Raw genomic sequence first — 22,019 nt, forward strand, 5'->3', positions numbered from 1 at the left:
CATATAACATCCATATTAAACACTTGCAACATACGTCTAAAATAGGTGAAATATTTGGAACATACACTTGCAACATACGTGTATAGCCACTACAACATATGCAACATCCAGATGAAAACATGCAACATCCAGATAAAACAGGTGAACCATTTGAAAAACACACATGCAATATACGTGTATAGCCACTGCAACATATGCAACATCCAGATGAAAACATGCAACATCCAGATGAAACAGGTGAACCATTTGAAAAACACACATGCAACATACGTGTATAGCCACTGCAACATATGCAACATCCAGATGAAACAGTTGCAACATACATTTGAAACAGCTGAAACATTTGAAATATACACTTGCAACACACGTGTATAGCCATTGCAACATATGCAACACTAGATCTACTTTGTAACATCCAGATAAAACATATGTAACATACATTTGAAACACATGAAACATACGGTTGCAACATGTATTCATCTACTTGGTGCCGTCCAATGAAGGTTGACGCCGGCGGGGGGAGCGCAGCGTGAGGTGAGGGCGGCGCACGGCGCTAGGCACGAGGCATGGGCGGGGTGCACGGCACGAGGCGGGTCCGGCGTGAGGCGTAGGTGCGCACGACTCAAAGCGGGTCCGACATGAGGCGCGAGGCGCAGGGGCAGGCGGCACGAGGCGGTTACGTCCCGATGAAAGCGTCCAGATTTTTTTAATATAATGGGTCGGTCAGACCTGGTTCGTAGGCTAGTTAAGGCGCGCGTCCGGTCTACCGACGGTAGAGAGCATTACCGGGGAAGTTAGTTCCTCTGGAACCTAAAAGCTAAAACTCTAAGACTGTCTCCAACAAGGAGACCCAAACCCAAAATGGGTAGTGAGAGATCCAAAATCAGTCTCCAACAGAGTACCTATACGGAAGACCTATTTTAGGTTGTCTGAGAGACACAACCCAAATATGGGTATCCTCTCTCCTGAAACCCATTTATAGAAATGATTCTCTTTTGGGTCTTGTTATTGGAGAAGATACTGAATATGTATTGAATATTTTATCTGTAGCGCTACCCAAAATATGAATAGGTCTTGTATTTTAGGTGATTTTAGGTGACGTTGTTGAAGATAGCCTACCATGCTCACAAGATCGAGTGAACTTTGAAGGTAACTGAGATTTCAGTCTTCTGTAACCAATAGGACGCGTGGAAATGGGAAGCGAGGAATTTTTTGATACGGTTACTGTACCATTAGATTGCAAACCTACGGACCTGATCACAGCCCCTCTTCCCCGCTCTCTCTTTCTCTCTCTATCCTCCCTAGTCCCCTCTCTCCTCTTCGTATCCGGTGGAGCTCGTCCACCTCCGGCCAAGATCTGGAAGCAGCGAGGGTGTCCGGCGGTTCTCGTCCCGGCCCCCGACTCTTCCTCGTCCCTGCCACCCCTGGCTCCTCCATCTAGCCCCGCAGGATCTGGAAGCTATCGAAATTGAGTCACCGGTGCTCGTCGGGGGAGAAGCAGGCGGCACATCCAGCGCGCTCAAGCTCGCTCATCCGACCTCACCGCTGAGCTTCCGCAGGGATCCTCACATCTCCATCCCATCGACAACGTGAAAGAGAACAGGTGACGGGGTTGCCAAGCTACATACCCACCTCCGACACTGGTTGCCGAGACACCGCGCACGCTCCTGCAGGCATGTACTCCTCTGCTCTTCCTCCTCGCCTCTCTCTGGTTTCTACGCCCGCCGTAGAAGAAGAGGCACACAGAGTGCTACATGGAGGTAGGACAGGAAGGAATTTGGTGGGTATTTTCGCAATCGCCAGAAAAATTCGCGTGGAAAATGATTTGGATTAAGTTCTTTGAGGGGAATTTTCTAGTGGTGATAGACTGGTCCCTAGTTCTTAAGCGATCTGTGATGAGTGAATGTTTACTAAATTCGAGTTAATTTTGTGCAGAGAAAGATGATCGATGTGGTTTTTGTACCACTTTGCTGTCTGTGAAAGCCCGCTGTGTAGGTGGTGACATCAACATATGATGGTGCGCAAGAGATTGGTTTATAGATCCCGTGGCCGTCGAATTCCAACTATGCCACGTGTTCCAAACTCAGCTCGGGTACATGTTCTTTGATTAGGTGTTTTTCTTTAACCACAATTTGCCCATTGAATCCATATTAACAATCAATTGTAATGCAGGGAAAACGCTCTACCAGAAGAAAGAAAGATGAGAATGATATGTGTGCATTTGATTTGCTCGCAACTGTGGCAGGAAACTTATTAGCAGATCAGGACAATTCATCTAATGTTCCTAATACCAATGCAGCAAAAGCTAAAAAAAGGAAATCAGTTAAGGAAGAACACTCCGATGAAATTCTGCCTCTAAAAGATGTGGCTATGGAGAAAGATGTGGGTTCTGGGAGTGTCAGTGCCTTTCCTAGGCAAGCTAACAACTGCTTGGCAGAAAACTCGTCGACAAGAAATGAAGCTGAATCAATATTAGAGTCACTAACAATGAAATCAAATATGTTAGCAAAAATTCCTGAGTGTGGATCTCATGGAATACACCATCCAGGACCCTCAAGTTCAGTAGAGCCTGAACAAGTGCAGCAAGCTGAACCTAAAGTGATCAGAAGACAAGCAGATGGGCATGCTGTGGCTTACGGTATATTTGACTCCATGGATGTGGATGGCAAACCTCCGGCTTTGGTTAGTTCTGACAGTAGCTCATGTGTCCCTCTGAGCAGCCATGACAAGGAACATCAAACCTCTTCCTTGTATCGGGGTGAAGTGCGGTATACTGCAGATAGAGATGATGATGAAAATTCTTCTGGGTGCCCGCATCCAAGCACCATAGAAAATAAGGGTTGCAAACCACAATATCTAGGTAACCATAGGATAAGGAAATTGCTTGCCTCGAAGGTAAGGAAGGCAGCACGTAATAAGATTTGTGGAGGGATTCCGTCAAAAAAGATCTGTGGAGGGTTGTCAAACAAAGGTATGCCAATCCCACAGTGTTAATGTTTGCTTTTTCTACACTACTAAATGATCCATAGCTGCCATAAAGACAACCATGTTTCCATTTGCTTCTCTCTACTTTCATGGTTACTAGCCAATCCAGGAATTGGACTAATCAAGGGCTACCGATTATCTTAATCAACTAGGTAGCAAGCTAAACTTATGTGGGAAAAAGATATCCACCACACGTCAAAAGGTGCAAAGGACGATTTTCAAGAAGAAAAAGCTAGCACATCATACAACATCTTTTGCTAAAGAGATGCTAACTGAAGGTATTTTGTACTGTCAAATCACATTACCTGGTTATTTGAAGTCCTTAGATTTTTAGGATTATGCAGACACAAAGTTCTTATATCGCACTGAGTCAGTCAAACCCAATCTTCCACATGGCATTGATGGCCTTAGTCCTTGTTTTAATTCTCTTACTAAAAGAAAATGTCGCTTGCCGTTTCAGGTAGCGGGACATCGTTTGCTACTGGAGGTCAAAATAAATCGTGTGAATCTGAGAACTACCATGGTATTCTTGGATACTGTAGTGTTATGTTCGTTGCTGTTGAATCCATTGCTTATCATTTTTGTTTTCCTCTTTTCAGTTAAGCTAAGAATCAAGTCATTCAACATCCCAGAATTGTTCATCAAGGTCCCAGAAAATGCAACCATTGGATCACTGAAGGTAAACACTACATGGGCATACACAAGTTATTGATAAGCAATCATGCATTCATTTGGCATCCCAATCTTTTTGGTGTTGCTGCTGTTTATTTACTATACAGTATCATTGATGAAATCTGCAAGGCTGCAAGAGCGCACTTAACTTGATGGATTTATCTTTTCATTCTTGAGAGAAGGTATGCAGCGTAAGATTATAGATTGATTTGGGGTTACATGATACATGTGCATATATAGGTAGAGATAGGGGCGGCTTATGGAAACAGAACCGACCTCGGTATCTCTACCATATACATCTCAATCTACACCCTTGTTGGACAAGAAATCCAACGCAGGGCAGCTACAAGGGCTGGCCACAAGGCCCAGGCCAAGACCAGTCATATACAGATACGGCTGTCTAACACGCCCCCGCATTCGAAACACCGGTGCTGCGGACGTTGAGACTGGATCTGAATTCCTGAAAAACCGAAGAAGGCAAGCCTTTGGTGAATATATCAGCGTACTGCGAGGATGTTGGCAGATGCAGAACTCGAACATCACCAACAGCAACACGATCACGGACGAAGTGGAGAGCAATCTCAATGTGCTTGATGCGCTGATGTTGGACTGGATTGCTGGACATATAAACTGCGCTAATGTTATCATAGTAGACCAAAGTGGCACGATACAAAGGATTGTGAAGCTCCTGAAGGAGTTGGTGCAGCCAGGTGGCTTCGGCAACAGCATTTGCCACGGTGTGGTACTCAGCTTCCTCACTGGATCGAGATACAGTGGTCTGGCGCTTGGATGACCAGGAGATTAGGTTGCCGCCAAGGAAGACCGCATAGCTGGAGGTAGACTTGCGAGTATCCGGACAACCGGCCCAATCAGCATTTGAGTAAGCCACAAGATCCGTCTGGGATGTTAGGCAAAGAAGAAGACCCAAGTCAAGTGTGCCTTGAAGATAACGCAGGATGCGCTTGAGGGCAGCAAGGTGTGGATGCGCTTGAGGGCAGCAAGGTGTGGACTTCGTGGGTCATGCATATGGAGGCAAACCTGCTGAACTGCATAAGAAATATCTGGCTGAGTAAAGGTGAGGTACTGAAGAGCACCAGCAAGACTTCGAAAATCTGTAGCGTTTTCAACAGGGGACCCAGCAGCAGCCGAAACCTTAGGATTTGTATCAACGGGTGTACTGCATGGTTTGCAATCTTCCATGCCGGCACGAGCTAGAATCTCCAAGATGTACTGGCGCTGAGAAAGGAAAAGACCAGTAGGACACCGCTGAACATGCATGCCAAGGAAGTGGTGAAGTTCGCCCAAATCCTTCATAGAAAACTCCTGCTGCAAAGCCTGAATGGTGCGCCGGAGTAGAACCAAGGAGGAAGCAGTGAGCACAATATCATCCACGTATAGCAGCAGATACACAACATCAGTCCCTCGACGATGCACAAACAATGAAGTATCAAACTTGGTCTCCACAAATCCCAATGACAGAAGGAAGGCCGCGAAGCGACTGTACCATGCACGAGGAGCTTGCTTGAGGCCGTCGCCGTATAATGATCTGTTCAGGCGACAAACAAAACTGGGATGCACTGAATCTTCAAACCCAGTAGGCTTCACTGAATAAACAGTCTCAGACAGGTTGCCATGGAGGAAAGTGTTCTTGACACCCAGTTGGAGTATAGGCCAGTTCCGAGACAGAGCTAGGGAGAGGACAGTGCGAACTGTGACTGGCTTCACTACAGGACTGAAAGTTTCAGATAAATCAACACCGGGCCGTTGTGTGAAGCCTCGAAGCACCCAGCATGCCTTGTACCGTTCAAGGGAGCCATCTGCCTTGAATTTATGTTTGAATATCCACTTGCCTGAGACGACATTGGCTTGGGATGGACGAGGAATAAGATCCCAAATGTTGTTATGCACTAACGCAGAAAATTCCTCTTCCATGGCAGCTCTCCAATTAGGATCAGCAAGGGCAGCGCGGTGCGTCCTGGGTACTGGAGATAATGGTGCTGCATGGTATAGAGCCGGGACCCGGAAACCGTGCTTGGCACCTGTAGTCATAGAGTGCTGATTCTGAACTGGCAAAATAGTAATGGCACCAGCAGGAAGGCGTGCTGCAGGCATAGGAGGTGATGCTGCAGGAATCTGTCCAGGTGGCTGAAAAGGTGATCCCAGAGGTCCAGGAGACAGCTGGAGGTGGCTGGGGTCGGCAACTGTACATCTGAGCAAGGCGGCAGGGAGGCGAGGGCCGCGGGATGGGCGGTGCGGGCGCAGTGCGAGAGAGTGCGTGAGAAAGGCAACGCCGGGATCGACACGGCTGATGCAGCGGAAGTGTGGATCGAAACTAATCTGATACCATGAGAGAAGGTATGCAGCGTAAGATTATAGATTGATTTGGGGTTACATGATACATGTACATATACAGGTAGCGATAGGGGCGGCTTATGGAAACAGAACTGACCTCGGTATCTCTACCATATACAACTCAATCTACGCCCTTGTTGGACAAGAAATCCAACGCAGGGCAGCTACAAGGGCTGGCCTCAAGGCCCAGGCCCAGACCAGCCATATACGGCTTTCTAACAGTTCTGCAGTGGGTACAAAATTTAGTAATACAGAACTTGCTCCAATTGCTGGATTGAGTTGACTGTCATGTTAGATTTCTGCATTTGAATTAGCAAACAGTTTATTGCAATGTGGAATAATGAGTCTTCACAATAGTTTTACTGGTACCTTATACAGAGCATATAAATATTTTCTTCTTGTGAGTGTTTCCCAGTAACAGTTTGTAGTCCGTCTATGTCTATAGAGAACTGTCATGGATGTTGTCAATAGTATAATGGAAGGTGGTCTACGCGTTGGTGTTCTTCTTCAAGGAAAGGATATCCAAGACGACAACAAGACACTTCGTCAAGCTGGGATATGCCATGATAAAAAACTAAATAACATAGACTTCACGTTGCAATGCGAACGTGAGCGAGAGTCTCCCTCTGGAGTCATTATACCAGAACAGATGGATTTCCTCACTGCAGATATGGTGGAGCCATTAGCTAGGTAGGTGACTTGCAGTACAGTTCTCTTAGGTATAATGATTGGAAGATGTTGACAGGATGCAACTTGAATGTTCCATGATTTCCAGGATGAAGTGTGAAGAACCTTTTCCTGAAGCTGATGTCGGAGATGACAACCAGCAGTCTAAAGCCCCTTATCGAAGCCGCTCTCTCTCTGATCTGTACTCTGTTCATGGTCCTGTTGAGATGGCTTCACAAGACACATCAGCAAGCTCCCAAGCCATCATCCCTGTTTCACCCGCACCTTCAGACATAGGTGCTCTAGCCATTGTGCCCCTTTGTAAGTCCAAGCAATCCGAAATTGGGCAAAGGCGCATAAGGAGGCCCTTCACTGTTGGTGAGGTTGAGGCGCTGGTGGGAGCGGTTGAACAGCTTGGGACTGGAAGGTCTGTGTCCAATGAATTTGTTTCAATTGTGTTTATTTCAGATCACATGTTGGCTCACGTGTTCCTCCTGATGTTGTTTTGTTCAGGTGGAGAGCTGTTAAAACGCTTGCCTTTGACAATATAGAGCACAGGACCTATGTCGACCTTAAGGTGACTTTTTCTTAAACATAAGCTCGCATTTTTGCATTATTAATTTTGAGTTGCAATTAAAAGACCTACAAAACCAGTCGTCAGTAGTGTGATTCTGTTTGATTTTCAATGCTGTGTTGGTGATCTAGTGCTCTGCCACGGCCACCTTACATTTCTCTGTTTAGTATCTGTGGTGTTCGAACATACTTTGAAATACTTGATTGATGAACCAGGACAAGTGGAAGACCCTGGTTCACACTGCAAGTATATCCCCGCAACAGCGAAGAGGTCAGCCAGTTCCACAAGAACTTCTGGACCGTGTCCTCGCAGCGCAGGCCTACTGGTCCCAGCACCTCCAGGACAAGCCCCGGGGCAAGGCTCGTCTTCTTCCTGAGATTTGCTTTCCCTAGAAAGGGTAGCGTGTCCTTGTGTAAATGCTGTGCCTAATAGAAACAAGGTAGAAGGGATGTCCAAAGAAACCAGACTAATTTGTGTGTTATTGCATACTTACAACATTTATTGTTCTTTTCATGCTCTGCTCTTTGGTCTCTGTTGAAGCCAGGGGTTCTCTCATTTGTGGATAATAAAAAGACCAATTCTAGATCATATAGATACTACTATAGATTAATACGAAGAAATAATAAACAAATTAGACACAAATTAGCATAATTAACTAGTAAATTATTAGAGATTTTCTATCTAATGGAAGGGGTACTGTGGGGGCACCAGATGTTGGAGGTGCCAGGCCCTCCTCAGCTCCTCCCTCCCTCTGCCACTGCTGCCATCCATGGCGTCTCCCATGAAGCCTCCACCCCGCCCGCCTACCTCCGGCTGCTCCTCGCCTCTGGATCCGCCTCCACCTCCCACCGCCACGCTAATCCCCCCTTCGCCGGGGCATCACCATGACTCCTCCGCCCTTGTCCTGCACAACCACCAGGCCCCACCGCTTTGCCGGCGACGCCACCCCGCCTCCCCTCCGTTTTACCTGGCGTGGCACATCTTACGGTACAAACGCATATGGTGTGGCAGCATAATTTTGTCGCGCCAAGCATGTTGACATGGCTAAAAGGGTTAAAAATAAAAAAAAAATAGATGAGGTTATTTGAAAATAAGATGTAAAAATATTAATAAAAAAAACTTAAGGCGTGACGCGAAAGGGCTATGGCGGCATGCCGTGCAATGGGAAAACACGTCCACGCTATCTTCGCTTCCCTGGAACGCTCCCGCGTTGAGAAAAAATAGAGCCCTAGGCATAGGCAAGGATTATTTACAACTTTTGTCGACCTATCCACGTTGGATGGTACTCCGATATTAATCAGGTTGCCTGGCTTACCTCTTGTCCAGGCTTCCATAACCATACTGCAGTTTCAGTGTGTTTGGATGCCTGGGTAGCCCCTAAGTCAGGCTCGTGGAAAGCCAAAAAAAAAAAAAGGGTGGAGGCTGCATTGTTGTAAACACTCGGACCTGCGTTTTTGTGGAGCTAGGCTTGTACAAGCATGTGGACGTTGAAGATCGCTCCACCCCGGAAGGGTGGAAGGAGGAATTGATCGGAGAAGGTTTCGGCGAGGGTCTCCGTAGAGTCCTGAGACTCGGAGCCCGGAGTTTCTTCCGGGGTGGTCTGGAGGTGCACCCCGGGGCTCCGGCCTAAGTGTAGCGTGTTGACGGCTGGCGAAAGCTGGACGGCGACCTGGTCGGCGAGTTTGCCCCTTGGGGCATGTTGGTGAACGGCGGCGGCGGCGTTGGAGAACCCGAAGGGTAGGGCCGTAACCCCTGCGGTTTCCCGAGCAGCCTCCGATAGATCTGGATCGGAGGGTGATTTGCGCTGAACCAGAGTGTCCAGTGCCGATTCGGCGACGGAGAGACAATTGCCGAGCTTCGGTCCGACCCGATCGATGGATTCGATCAGATCGTCGTTGTTGATCGGCCTCCTCTGGTAGCGAGGAAGCGGACGGCGAGTCGTCGCCGAAGGAGACCTCGGAATCGGCTCCGAGATCGGATCTGCAGTTGCAGGTGCGGGGATGGCCGGCGCAGAACCGATCTGCCCCGGCTCGAGGAGCTCTCCGACTCCGTCAGCGTTGATGACCTACGAGATGGATCCGACCGTGAAGATCTGGCCAGGCTGCGGAAGGGACGAAGAGCCTGCGGAAAAAGCCATCTTGTTCGACAAGGAAACAACACGCACACCCCTACCTGACGCGCCAACTGTCGACAAATATCATCGGTAGTCCTCCGAGGGGTATCCCACGAAGGTAGATTGATCGACAGAGGAGCATGAGATCAAGAACAAGAAGGCAATAGAGACACACGAGTTAGACAGGTTCAAGCCGTCAGTATGACGTAATACCCTACTCATATGGTCTGTTTGTTTGTATTAGCTATCGTATGATATGCCGTGATTTTAGAGGGGGTCCCTGCCCGCCTTATATAGTCCGGGAGGCAGGGTTACAAGTCGGTTAGATCTGAGAGATAACCGGAAAGTAATAACTGATTACAGAAATCTTGGGATCACACATATCCTAACAGATCTCGTAGTATCTTCAGGATATCTTCCCGATGTCTTGCGGAAGGCGCCGAGCAATCGTGCCCCGCAAGGCTTCTTCTTGTGGGCTGGGCCACCCTTAGGGGCGCAGCCCATGTGATCTGCCGTGGGTATCCGGGGTCGTACACCCCACAATGTGGCTCACCTGTCGGTGCTCCTCACACATGCCACAGCGTCTTCATCGCCGCCGCAAGAAACTGGAAGGGGAGAGAAGGCAGCGAGCGACGGAGCTTACCTCCTCGCCCCGGCGCAGGTGCTTGTAATCCATCTCCCTCAGCTTCGGCCACCACACTCCGCACGAGATCTGGCTCCCCCATCGCTAAGATCTGGCTCCTCTGCCACACACCGGTTAAACCAGGCAACTAAACAAAAGCAATTCTAATACTCCTTTCGTACATAAAAGAATGCAATTCTTGCTTTTCGAGAAGTTAAGTCATTTGAACTTTGTCTGAACTTATATAAAAAAGTACTAACATTCATGATATAAAATAAGTACCATTAGATTAGTTATATAATATTTTTTTATAATAAATTTATTTATGGACATAAATATTAATACTATTTACTATAAATTTGGTCAAACTTGTACTAGTTTGACCGGCACGTTTCATATAATTGCATTCTTTTGTGGAACGAGGGAGTATAAGGCCTCGTTTAGATTGCGAAAAAAAGTGAACCCGATGAATAGTACCACTTTCGTCTTATTTGGTAAATATTGTCCAACCGTGGACCAACTAGGCTCAAAAGATTCATCTTGTCGATGAATAGTACTAACATTCTTGATGTGATGGAGAGAGAGTGAAAAAACTTGAAATTTGGATGGCATCTAAACAAGGCCTAAACTTAGATAGTTAGGTTACATTGCTCAAGTGAGGCTCCAGCTGGGCTGGTTTTAAATTTTAGCCAGACTAGGATGGCCTACCTAACCATACATGCCCTAGGCTACGTCTTGACTTGGGCCCCGTTTAGTTGCCGGCCAAATTGGCGCCGGCTGAATTTTGGCGTCATTGTAGCGCATTGTAGCATTTTGTTTGTATTTGGTAATAATTGTTCAATCGTTGACTAATTAGGCTTAAAACGTTCGTTTCGCAAAGTACAACCAAACTGTATAATTAGTTTTTGATTTCATCAACATTTAATACTCTATACATGTACCACAAGTTTGATGTGACGAGGAATCTTTTTTCATATGGTTTCCGGGTGACAAGGACTTGAATTGAAGAAGCTACGGAATCTGCGTCCGTACTCGAAGCCTGGAAGTGCAGCGCCACACCTACCCGCCGCACAGAACCCCATGCAATCACGCCTATGGCTTTACTGCGTGGCCCCATACAACATGCAGACGCTTTTTCACGTCCTCCTGTTCAAAAAGGCATCCTCCTTCAGGTTCTGGCCTGCCCCTGCCTACGACAAGAAGAACCGGATCGGGCCAGCAACCAGCATGGTTGCGGTTGCGGTTGCGGCAGCGGCAGCCATGCATGGCCGTCGTCTCCTCCTCCTCCCCGCTGCGCTCCTACACCTGCACCTGCACCTGCTGCTGGTGCCACTGCCACCAGCAGTGCAGGCGCGTGTGACGGCCCTGATCGTGTTCGGCGACTCCACGGTCGACGCCGGCAACAACAACGCCATCCCGACGGCGGTGCGGAGCAACTTCCCGCCGTACGGGCGGGACTTCCCGTTCCCGCCGGAGGGGCGCGCCACGGGGCGGTTCAGCAACGGCCGCGTGGCCACCGACTTCTACTCGGAGGCCCTCGGGCTCGGCCGCGCCTTCGTGCCGGCCTACCTTGATCCGGCCTACGGCATCCGGGACATGGCGATCGGTGTTTGCTTCGCCTCCGCCGGCTGTGGGCTTGATGTTGCCACCTCACGTGCCTTTGTAAGTGCATCTCAACATCTTCTACAATATCATTCATTTTTATTCGTTTTCTTCCCATTTCTATTTAAATTTATAAATATTAATGTATGTTTCTACAACCTTAATCAAATATAGAAGAAGTTTGGCTATAGCATAACTATATTTGGAATGGTGAAAATAGTAGCGAAGATGTTCGTTGACTCGTTGTATTAACAACTAACAGAGGTAAATGCCTTGTATGCAATTGCCAATCTTTAGTTTTCCTTCGTCTCATCGTAGGTTTAGCTATAGATTCTTATAAAGGATATAATAGTAGATTGTGGGTTCAGGAAACTAGGAAGTTGCATCTCGTCTGTTCTAATACAAGTTATTTCTCATGAATGAACAATAATATTAGAAACTAGCAGGTAACCCGCGCTTTGCGCAAAAAAAAAGGGGGCCTTTTAGAGTATCTACGAGAGTCTTTCTAAATTTCACTCTCTAAATCATCATTAGAGAGAAATTTGTGTAAAAATCGCTATCTATATTTTCACTCTCCAATAATTTTTCTATATCTTGTGTGCACTCTCGAAAGTCATTCTCGTTTTCTCTCTTTGGCTAGCGAGAAATCTGGAATATAGTTATATTTGGATAATAACCAAATAAAGAAGCCATTGGAGTGTTTTTTTTTTTATCAAAATCTTTATTAGAGTCTCTTGGAATTGCTCTTACCTGACAAGTAAGAAAAAGTAATGTACATGAGAACAGTACCGGGCACACAGTATTCCCCACAGGACACGTCTATTATGCAATATTAAATCCGGCACATAAAGTGTTAAGAATGCTTGGCGCGTGATAAAATTAATCCACGCATGGTGCTTTTTTGCTGCTCCTCTCCAAAACCAAGAGGATGTGAAGTTTATACGCTTGCATTGACTATAGGATGGGTCCATAATAAAGTTAAAGAGAGTACATAGCACATAAGAAAATTTTCCACACAAATATCACTTTCCTACGTGCTACTACCTCGGTTCCAAAAGAATACAATTTTAGTTACTTTATTAGTTCAAGTGTTCAAAGTCTGACCAACTATATAGTTAAAAGTATTTATGTTTTTGGTGCTAGATAAACATATTATTATAAAAATATATCTCATGAAAAGTTTAATAATACTTATTTGATATCATAATTATTTATAATTTTATATATATGGTTAATTAAATTTAAGATACTTTAACTTGCTACTGTGGTAGAATTGTACTAGTACTTCCTCCGTCCTCAAAAGAATGCAATTCTGAAACAGTATCGTGTTTTAGTACATCAAGTTGACCAATTATAGATAAAAAAGTATAAATATTTATAATATAAATTAAATATTATTAGATTAATTATAAAATATATTTTCATAATAAATTGATTTGAAACCATAAATGTGAATACTATTTGCTAAAAAATTTGATCAAACGATAAGTACTTTAACTATCACGCAACCCATAATTATATATTTTTTTGGACAGAGGTAATAGTATTCCTTTCTGCCTAGTATATATAAATGGAGTACTTTTCAACTACCATTGGCCCACCGAATTTGAATTTACTGCGATACAGATGTTGCTCAGCCAAATTAAAGCCGGCAGCACTTTTCTGCAAGGTTCCCGCTGCACATTCGCCGGCATGCAAGCGAATCCTCGTGTCCTACTCGGAAACCCTTCGTCGATCCAGTACCAGTGAGCGGCGTTAACGCAACACAAGTACGGCAACACTCGCACACACATTGTCGATGGCCACCCTCTTTACTCGATTAAAGACCAACTACTTTTGAGTCCGTCCCAAGTAGGGGCGCATTCGTATCCAACGTGGATGAAATCGAACTTGATAGCATTATTTATCATATTTTGAGTTAAATTTAAATATATAAAAAAATATTATCTGATGCAAATACAAGATAGATATTTTGAATTTGCGTTCGGATACCTACTTGTTTTTTAAATAACAAGTGTATATTTGCTACATCAATAGTTTTAGTAGAACAAATAATTATTCATACAGAGATTTAAAATATGAATATATAAGGTGGATAAATACAACTCATAAAAAAACAACACATTTAATAACAAATATTTAAATAGTAATTATATAAAAATTAAATATGTATCTAGAAAAGTCAAAACACTTGTGATTTAGAACGGATGGAATATCACTCCGACATTGTTGATACCTTTTTGGTAGCTGGGTATAAACATTTTACCATGACCTTTACAGATTACGCAATCCTTAGTTGCCATATTATTGGGTCTTAGCTTGTGAACTTTTTCTATGTTTATTACTTTTCATAATTCTCATATTGGAACGCATTATATTTCTAATATATTTGATATCCAAAGATAATGGGAATTGTAACTTTAAGTCTCTTTTATTTCCATGACAAAGATTGAATGACTTACCCAAACATAAAGAACCTATTTCCCAATAATAACATGTGATGGTAATAAAAGAATAGTATAAGGGTACTTCTAGGATAATTTTTTGCATAATGAGTGGTGGGTGTTAGAGTACTTTAATAAATTATTTAATTCTCCTAGTAGTTTCTAGTCTTTGAAAATTAACATACAAAAACGCTTTTTTATTGATCAAATAATATAAGATATAATGATTTCCCCGCTAGCTATTGAATACTAGGATCCGTAAGTGATACTAATAATCTCACTGTGATGGTTGGTGATCCAGAGAGTGATCCCCATGTGGAAGCAACTGGACATGTTCCGGGAGTACAAGTCCCGGCTGGCTGATCACTTGGGCGCCGCCGAGGCACACGCCGTGGTGGCCGGCGCCGTGTACGCCGTCAGCATCGGCACCAACGACTTCATCGAGAACTACTTCGCGCTGACGACGACGCGGTTCCTCGAGTTCACGCTGGCCGAGTACACGGACTACCTCGTGGGCCTGGCCCGGGGCTTCCTGACGGAGCTCTACGGCCTGGGCGCCCGCAAGGTGGGCTTCACGGGGCTCGCCCCCATGGGCTGCGTGCCGCTGGAGCGCGCCCGCGCCTTCGGCCGCCGCTGCGCCGAGGAGTACAACGCCGCGGCGCGCGCCTTCAACGCGGCGCTCGTGGACATGGTGCGCGAGCTGGGCGGCGAGCTGCCGGGCGCCGAGATCCGGGTGGCGGAGGTCTACGACTTCTTCGAGGACATGGTGCGCGACCCGGGGAGGCACGGCTTCGCGCGCGCCGACGTCGGGTGCTGTGGGACGGGCACCTACGAGACGGGGTACGCGTGCGGCGCGTGGGCAGCGGCGCCGGCGGGGACAGGGACGTGCCCGGACGCCGACCGCTACGTGTTCTGGGACGCCGTGCACCCCACGGAGCGCGCCAGCCGCCTCGTCGCCGACCATCTCATCAACACCACCTTCGGCCGCTTCGTCTGATCCCGTGACCTTCATTCCGTCTATTGGTTTCCTGATCTGTACTGTGTATTGGTTAATTATTACTCACTCCATTCCAAATTGTGTCATTTGGTGATCTTTTCAAGACAAAATTGTGTCAGATGAACTAATAGTACAACCTCTGCATCCTTCATGTACCCTGTGAGCAGCACCAATATTGGCTCGTTGAAACTTGATTGAAAGTGGCTGAAAAACATTGTTCTAGCTGAAATGTTGTGAGAGAAAAATACGGTTCCGACTGAAAAAAAAAAACCGAACGAGCCAGATATAAGGTAAGCCGAACGGGCCATGGTGTTGTACCACAATTCCAAACTGTAAAGGCAAAAGTAGGGCAACGAATATGTGTTACAGGTGTATCAAAACCTTGATAAGATCGATAAAAAAACTATTATGATACTGTTAGTATCCCTGAAAAATGTACATGCTGCTTACCAGAGCATGACACCAGAAGATAGCGAGAGCTTGACGATGGCACCGAGGTCAGCAAACGCGGCCGAGGAGAACCCGGTCCACGTGTGAGGGCAGCCACCGAAGAAGACGAAGGCAAGCTGGCCGAACACGGGGATCCACATGGCGATGACCATGGATCCCATGACCCCCGCAAACGAGACAGTGCGCACCGGGATGAACTCGTTATGATTTATGTTCGCACGTAGTACCTGCTAGTTATGAGACGGGTTTCCGTGGGACCCCGGCACAGGGCGGCCGAGGCTGGCCCTCGCTCCCCTGAGCGGCGGCGTCCACCGCCAGCGGCTGGCGTCCATCTGCTGCTGCGATCCCGAGGACACCCGCGGTGCGGTTACCAGCAGCTTCCGGTTCCGGAAGTAGCCGCCGGAGCCACTTCCTGAGCTCTCTGTTGTCGTCCTCCGTGCCGACGTCGTCTTCACAGTGGCACGCGCCACTACCGTTGGCAAGGAACTCAGGAGGAGCGCCAGCAGGAGCAGTACGAGAGTAGGACGGTGTAACAAGTTGGGTATTCTCTCCATTGCTGTTGGCTCTCGTGCTGTAATCGCGCAGTCGATCAATTCACTGAGCTGGTGAGGTGCGGGCAGCGTGAGTGAGCAGCTGGCCGGGAGCTCGACCTGGAAGTGGTTAAAGTCTTGAAGGGGAGGAAGAGGAAGGTGTGTTTTCCTTCACTCGGACTGGGAGGAGTTGAGTCGAGTCGATGAGACTTGGGATCTGATCTGGAACGGAACGGGAGTAGCATAATTGCTGGTGGCAGTTAGATATAGGTGGTTAAGTGTGGCATAATTTATTTACTGGATGCAACACACTATTAGCACAGTGGAGCGTCTGTCATATGCTATGCAGGTTGTGAGGTTCAGTTCACATGTAGTTCAGGTCGAGCCAAGCTCTTGCCATGTGCAACCGCCGTCCTATTTGCTTACAGCTGGTACTCAAACACATGCCTAGAGAAGTAAAATTAGCCTCTGGTCAAAAGATTCAACCGAGTTATTTATAGATGAAGTTCTAAGTTTTAGTGATAGCTCTCTGTTCTTTAATCAACAGCCTCCACAACTTGGTGTAAAACATACAAACGCTCATCTTGTTGGGGGGAAGCCCCCCGGTGTTGAGGACCCTCTCTTCGATCCAAACCATCTAGAGTCGCGGTAGGCAAAAAGTGCCACCCTTCGCTCGGTGACCGCGCTTCCGCCAACTGACGGCCGCAGGTGCTCGCAAGATTTCGCTAACATACTTGCGGGTCTCAGGGTCCGCGAACGTAGTAAGAACTATGAAGAACGTCGGGAGGGTGGCAATATGATGACAAGAGAACCCATCCTCGCGTTCCATTACCGCCGCGGGCGCACACGTTTTTGCCACGACATGTACTCGCATGCTGTTTCACCGTGTCTTTGCGTTCATCTTATGTTGACTGTAGGTGTTCACCGGGCTCATCCCATTCGGTAGGTGGGAGGCGAATGTCGGATGGTCCTCCGATGGAAGGGGCGAGATGTAGGGCAGTGAAGTCAAGGCAACACCTAAATGGCCAACGGCGAAAGGGAAGTGGGCGAAGAGGCCGAGCTTCGGGCGAGGAGATAAAGCAATGACGCCGAAGAGAGAGCTGAGCCAAGTGGACCCCGCGCGCCGGGTAGTTGGGCACCTTTTGGGGGCGGTATAACTGTTTGACCAAATTGCCATCACACCTGAAAAATATGCGTTGGATCTAGGGTAGGCGCGAGAGCAGTCTAGTCCCGTGTAATGTCCACTGATGCCTATAAATAGTGCCGCCACGGGACACCTAATTGAGAGAGCTTCGCTCTTCCCCCTTCACCACACTTTAATGGTTAAATAGTTCAAATTGAAAGCATCTAGGCTCCTAGTTGGGTTTCGGTGATTAATGACAATACGTGATTACTGTGACTAACGTGTGTTTTGCAGAGGCAATTAAGTTAGGTCACGGTAATGGAGATCGATTGGGCTATCATGATAGTCATGCCCCTACAATGGAAATCGTTTCGGTTTTCAAAGGATGGACGACAAGGTTAAGGATGGACTAGTTCTAAGTGTCGATTGGAGTTGGAGTGACACTTAGAGTAGTTTAGGACTTTGTTTTTTCCTTTGGCCGTACTATTAAGGGGGGTACGGACGGGTAGCTTGACCTAGGTGAGTCTAGTGGGTTAGGTGTGGTGCACACTTGCTAAAACTAGCGCTAGGTAGCTCTAAAATAGTCTTTAGATCCAATGGAACAAACTTCATTCACATATGATCGAAAGTTGAAAGTGAATGGAGGGTCAAATACTGACCGGACACTGGCTCAGAGTCCGGTCAGTTCATTTGATCAAGACAAAGTCGTCTAAAAGTGACTGGACGCTAGGAGGTCAAGTGACCGGACGCTGAGGACCAGCGTCCGGTCGACTCCAGTAAGGTCCTAGAGAGGGAGAATCCTGATTGGACGCGTCCGGTCAGTGCTGACCGGACGCTGGCCAGCGTCCAGTCACACTGTAAACACTGGAGTTTAGGGTGAACTGACCGACGTGTCCGGTCACCCCGCAGAGGCACATAATGGTTCGTTTTTCAGCCCATGTTATAAATACCACCTCCATTCGTGTGTGGGGATACTTTTGCTCATTCCAACAGCTGAGAAACATGTTTGAGAGTGCCAAGAAGAACAAGGTCCTAGTGAGGTGATTGGAATTTGAGAATCCCAAAGAGATCACTTATTAGTGAGATCAAGAGTAGCAAAGTGTGCATCCACCCTTCTCATTAGGCTTGTCGTGGTCAAGTGAGAGTTAGTACTTGTTACTCTTGGTGATCGTCATCACCTAGACGGCTTGGTGGTGATTGGAGAGCTTGGTGATCATCCAGCGGAGCTTGTGGATGACCCAACTCAAGTTGTGAGCGGTTGTGGGTGATTCACCGTGACGGAGTGTCAAAGAATCAACCCGTAGAGAGCACTTGATCCTTACGTGGATCAAGGAGGAGCTACACCCTTGCGTGGGTGCTCCAATGAGGACTAGTGAGGAGTGGCAACTCTCCGATACCTCGACAAAACATCACCGCGTTCCTTCTACTCTCTTTACTTTAAGCAATTCAATACTTGTCAATAGAAACACTTTTTAGGCACAAGGGGTTAATTAGGCTAACCATAGGATTTGATTATTGCAGAGAAATTTGTAATTAGCCCAATTCACCCCCCCTCTCTTAGGCATCTTGATCCTTTCAATTGGTATCAAAGCCTCGTGCTCACGTATTTAGGCTTAACCGCCTAGAGCAGGATGTCTCACGGGGATAGACCTCCTCTTATCTTTGAGGAAGATGATTTTCCTTATTGGAAAATTCGCATGGAGGCGTATCTAGAAGCTCTAGATGTTGGTATTCTTAGAGCTGCCTCACAAGGCTTCCCAAAACCTCGGGATGCTACTCACCTATAAGGCAATGAGGTGAATTACGAGAAGTAGAATGCAAAGGCTCGAAACACCATCTTTAGAGGCCTTTGCAAAGATGTGTTCAATCGGGTGAGGAACCACAAAGACGCCCATACACTATGGTCGGACGTTTGTGCGCTCCATGAGAGAACTAAGAGTGAGCGTGAGGAATGCTATCATCTTGTCATGAAAAAGCTCAACTCTTTTGAAATGCTTCCTAAAGAATATGCTAATGAGATGTATTCACGTTTGAATGTTTTTGTAGAGGAAGTCAATGGGCTTGGACTCACTCAAATACAACCATCCGATGTTGTAAGAAAGATCTTGAGTGTCCTCCCCATTGATAAATGCTCATGAGAAATCTTAGAAAAGATCAATGCTCATGAGATGTACATGCACATCACGCCATAAGATGGCTCATCCTCTACCAAGAAGAAAGATAAGGACTTAGCATTCAAAGCTAGCCAAGAGAAGGGTAAAGCAAGACTTGAGTATGAGAGCTCAAGTGATGATGAAGTTGATGATGAAAGTCTTGCTCTTATGGTGAAGAAGACCGCCAATATGCTAAAGAAGCTCAACAAGAGTGGCATTAAGTTTGATGGCAAGAAGAAAAAGTTCTTCACTAGCTCTAGAAGGAAGCCAATCTCCGAGATGGATTGCTTCAATTGTGGAGAACTTGGTTATCTAGCACACCAATGCACTAAGCCCAAGAAAGACAAGTTTAAAAACAAATATAAGGGCAAGAAAGATGACTCAAGTAATAAAGAAGAAGAAGAGAAGAAGAATAACAAGCCATACAAGAAGAGAGATGGCAAAAAGAAGGATTTCCACAAGAAGAAGAAGAGTGGAAAGGCATACATTGTCGGTGATTGGCTCACGAACATTGATTCATCTAGTGCCTCATCTGATGATGATAGTGACAACGAGAAGGTGGCCGCAATTGTTATCGACTCTTCATCATCTTCACCGCCACCACCGCCATCATCCTCTACACACATATGCCTTATGGCCAAGGGTGACCACAAGGTATCTAATAATGATGATAGTAGTGATGATGAGCATACTAGTGATGATGATAGCGATAGTGATGATGATGAATATGAATCACCTTCTTATGATGATCTTGCTAGATTGCTAAAACAATACACTAAGATCATTATAAAAACTAGAGCTAAAAATGAAAAGCTAGAAGCTAAAAATAATTCTCTTTTAGCCAAATGTGATATAGCGGAAAAGTCTAGTGTTGAGCTTAAAGAAGCAAATGATGCTATATCATCCAAACTCAAGGAGCTCAAATCTTCTAAGAAAGAGCTTAAAGAAAAATATGATAAACTTGAGAGGACATATAATGAGCTCATCACTAGCCACAACAAGCTAAGAGAAGAATATACTACTCTTAAGGTTAATCATGATAATCTTGTTATTGCTCAAGAATTCTTATCCAATGAGCCACATGATGCTACTAACGATGTTGTTAAGATTGATATAGCTACATCATGTGATGACTTGATTATTGAGAGCATTGAGTAAAGTTCTAGTAGCAAGAGCAAGCAAGTGGTTGAAGCCAATGATTATGATGAGTTTATCAAGCTCAAGAATGACAATAAAAAGCTCAAGAAAGATCTTAAAGAACTCAAAACCACCAAGTCTATTGTGCTAGAAACTATTGTTCATGATGATGGTTTGATCCTTGAGAATGAGAAGCTCAAAGATGAGAACAAGAAGCTCAAGGAAGAGAAAAACAATGATGCTCTCAAGGAAGAAAATAAGAAGCTCAAGTTAGAGAAAGAACATCTTAAGATTGGATTGAGCAAGTTCACTAGAGACAAGCATCTTCAAAGTAAGCTACTAATGAACACCATCATAAAGATGGATAGAAATGGCATTGGGTACTTGGCAAACCAAAAAAAGAAGGCTCAAGCTCAACAACAACATAAGTCCAAGCCAAAGCCAAAGAGATATTTTGAGTGTGGATAAGAAGGCCACTTTGCTCATGAGTGCCAAGCTCCACCACCACAACCATTGCCCAAGCATGCTAGACCTTTTGCCTTCAATGCTCACTACATGCTTAGAAAGGACTCTAGTGGAAAGATGAAAGTGATGTTCTTAGGACCTTCCAACAAGAATAGGCCTAAGAAAATTTGGGTTGCTAAGTCACTTGTTGAGAAGGTGAAGGGCTCTCAACAAGTTTGGGTTACTAAAGCTTGATCTTTTGTGTGTAGGTGAACTACAAGACCGGTGGAAGTCATTGGATTATTGATAGTGGTTGCACACAACATATGACCGGTGATCCTCGTATGTTCACCTCACTAGATGAAGAAGTAGTTGGGCAAGAAAGAATCACATTTGGAGATAACTCAAAGGGCAAGGTCAAAGGTTTAGGCAAAGTGGTAATATCAAATGATCATTCCATCTCCAATGTGCTATATGTTGCTTCATTGAGTTTCAACTTGCTATCCGTTGGACAATTGTGTGATCTTGGCTTCCAATGCTTGTTTACCGAGAAGGAGGTTATTGTATCCAAGAAGGATGATGATCATATGATATTCAAAGAATTTAGATACAACAACCTATATCTAGTGGACTTCATCTCCGAAGATGCAAACTTAAAGACATGCATATTCACCAAAACAGTACTTGGGTGGCTATGGCATAGAAGACTTGCTCATGTTGGGATGAGCTCACTCAAGAAGCTTATGAAGAATGATTTGGTGAGAGGGTTGAAGGATATAAAGTTTGAGAAGGACAAGCTTTGCAGTGCATGCCAAGCCGGCAAGCAAGTTGCAAATACCCATCCAACAAAAGCTTTCATGTAACGTAAGAGTGCTAGAACTCCTTCACATGGATTTATTTTGACCAACAACATACAAGAGTTTGGGAGGAAATCTTTATTGTCTTGTGATTGTTGATGATTATTCAAGGTATACATGGGTATTCTTCCTTCATGACAAATCTAAAGTTGCATCTTACTTCAAGAAGTTTGTCAAGAAAGCACAAAATAAATTTGAAGTAAAGCTCAAGAATATAAGAAGTGACAATGGGAAGGAGTTTGACAACACAAACATAAAGGCTTATTGTGATGAAGTTGGAATCAAACATGAAGTCTCC

General features: G+C 45.7%; 1 protein-coding gene and 1 pseudogene across 2 annotated transcripts; both read left to right on the top strand.

The window, feature by feature from the left end:
- The first annotated feature begins 1,267 nt into the window (after nucleotides 1-1,267).
- Nucleotides 1,268-7,837, top strand: LOC136490780 (telomere-binding protein 1-like). 2 transcript variants are annotated; one of them, XM_066486969.1, is made up of 10 exons: nucleotides 1,268-1,760; nucleotides 1,936-2,092; nucleotides 2,173-2,971; nucleotides 3,138-3,263; nucleotides 3,446-3,508; nucleotides 3,585-3,664; nucleotides 6,455-6,699; nucleotides 6,785-7,102; nucleotides 7,189-7,252; nucleotides 7,465-7,837. In XM_066486969.1, exons 2-10 carry the CDS (start codon nucleotides 2,012-2,014, stop codon nucleotides 7,639-7,641), a joined length of 1,953 nt encoding a protein of 650 aa, XP_066343066.1. In that variant the 5' UTR covers nucleotides 1,268-1,760; nucleotides 1,936-2,011; the 3' UTR covers nucleotides 7,642-7,837. The 2 variants fall into 2 exon arrangements, with proteins under 2 accessions (XP_066343066.1, XP_066343064.1); XM_066486967.1 differs by having other exon boundaries at nucleotides 1,269-1,673.
- Nucleotides 7,838-9,934: 2,097 nt separating this feature from the next.
- LOC136491977 (GDSL esterase/lipase At4g26790-like) lies at nucleotides 9,935-15,155 on the top strand (annotated as a pseudogene).
- The last annotated feature ends 6,864 nt before the right edge of the window (nucleotides 15,156-22,019 follow it).

The sequence above is a fragment of the Miscanthus floridulus genome, chromosome 11 (assembly GCF_019320115.1).
Source record: "Miscanthus floridulus cultivar M001 chromosome 11, ASM1932011v1, whole genome shotgun sequence".
NCBI classification, from domain to species: domain Eukaryota; kingdom Viridiplantae; phylum Streptophyta; class Magnoliopsida; order Poales; family Poaceae; genus Miscanthus; species Miscanthus floridulus.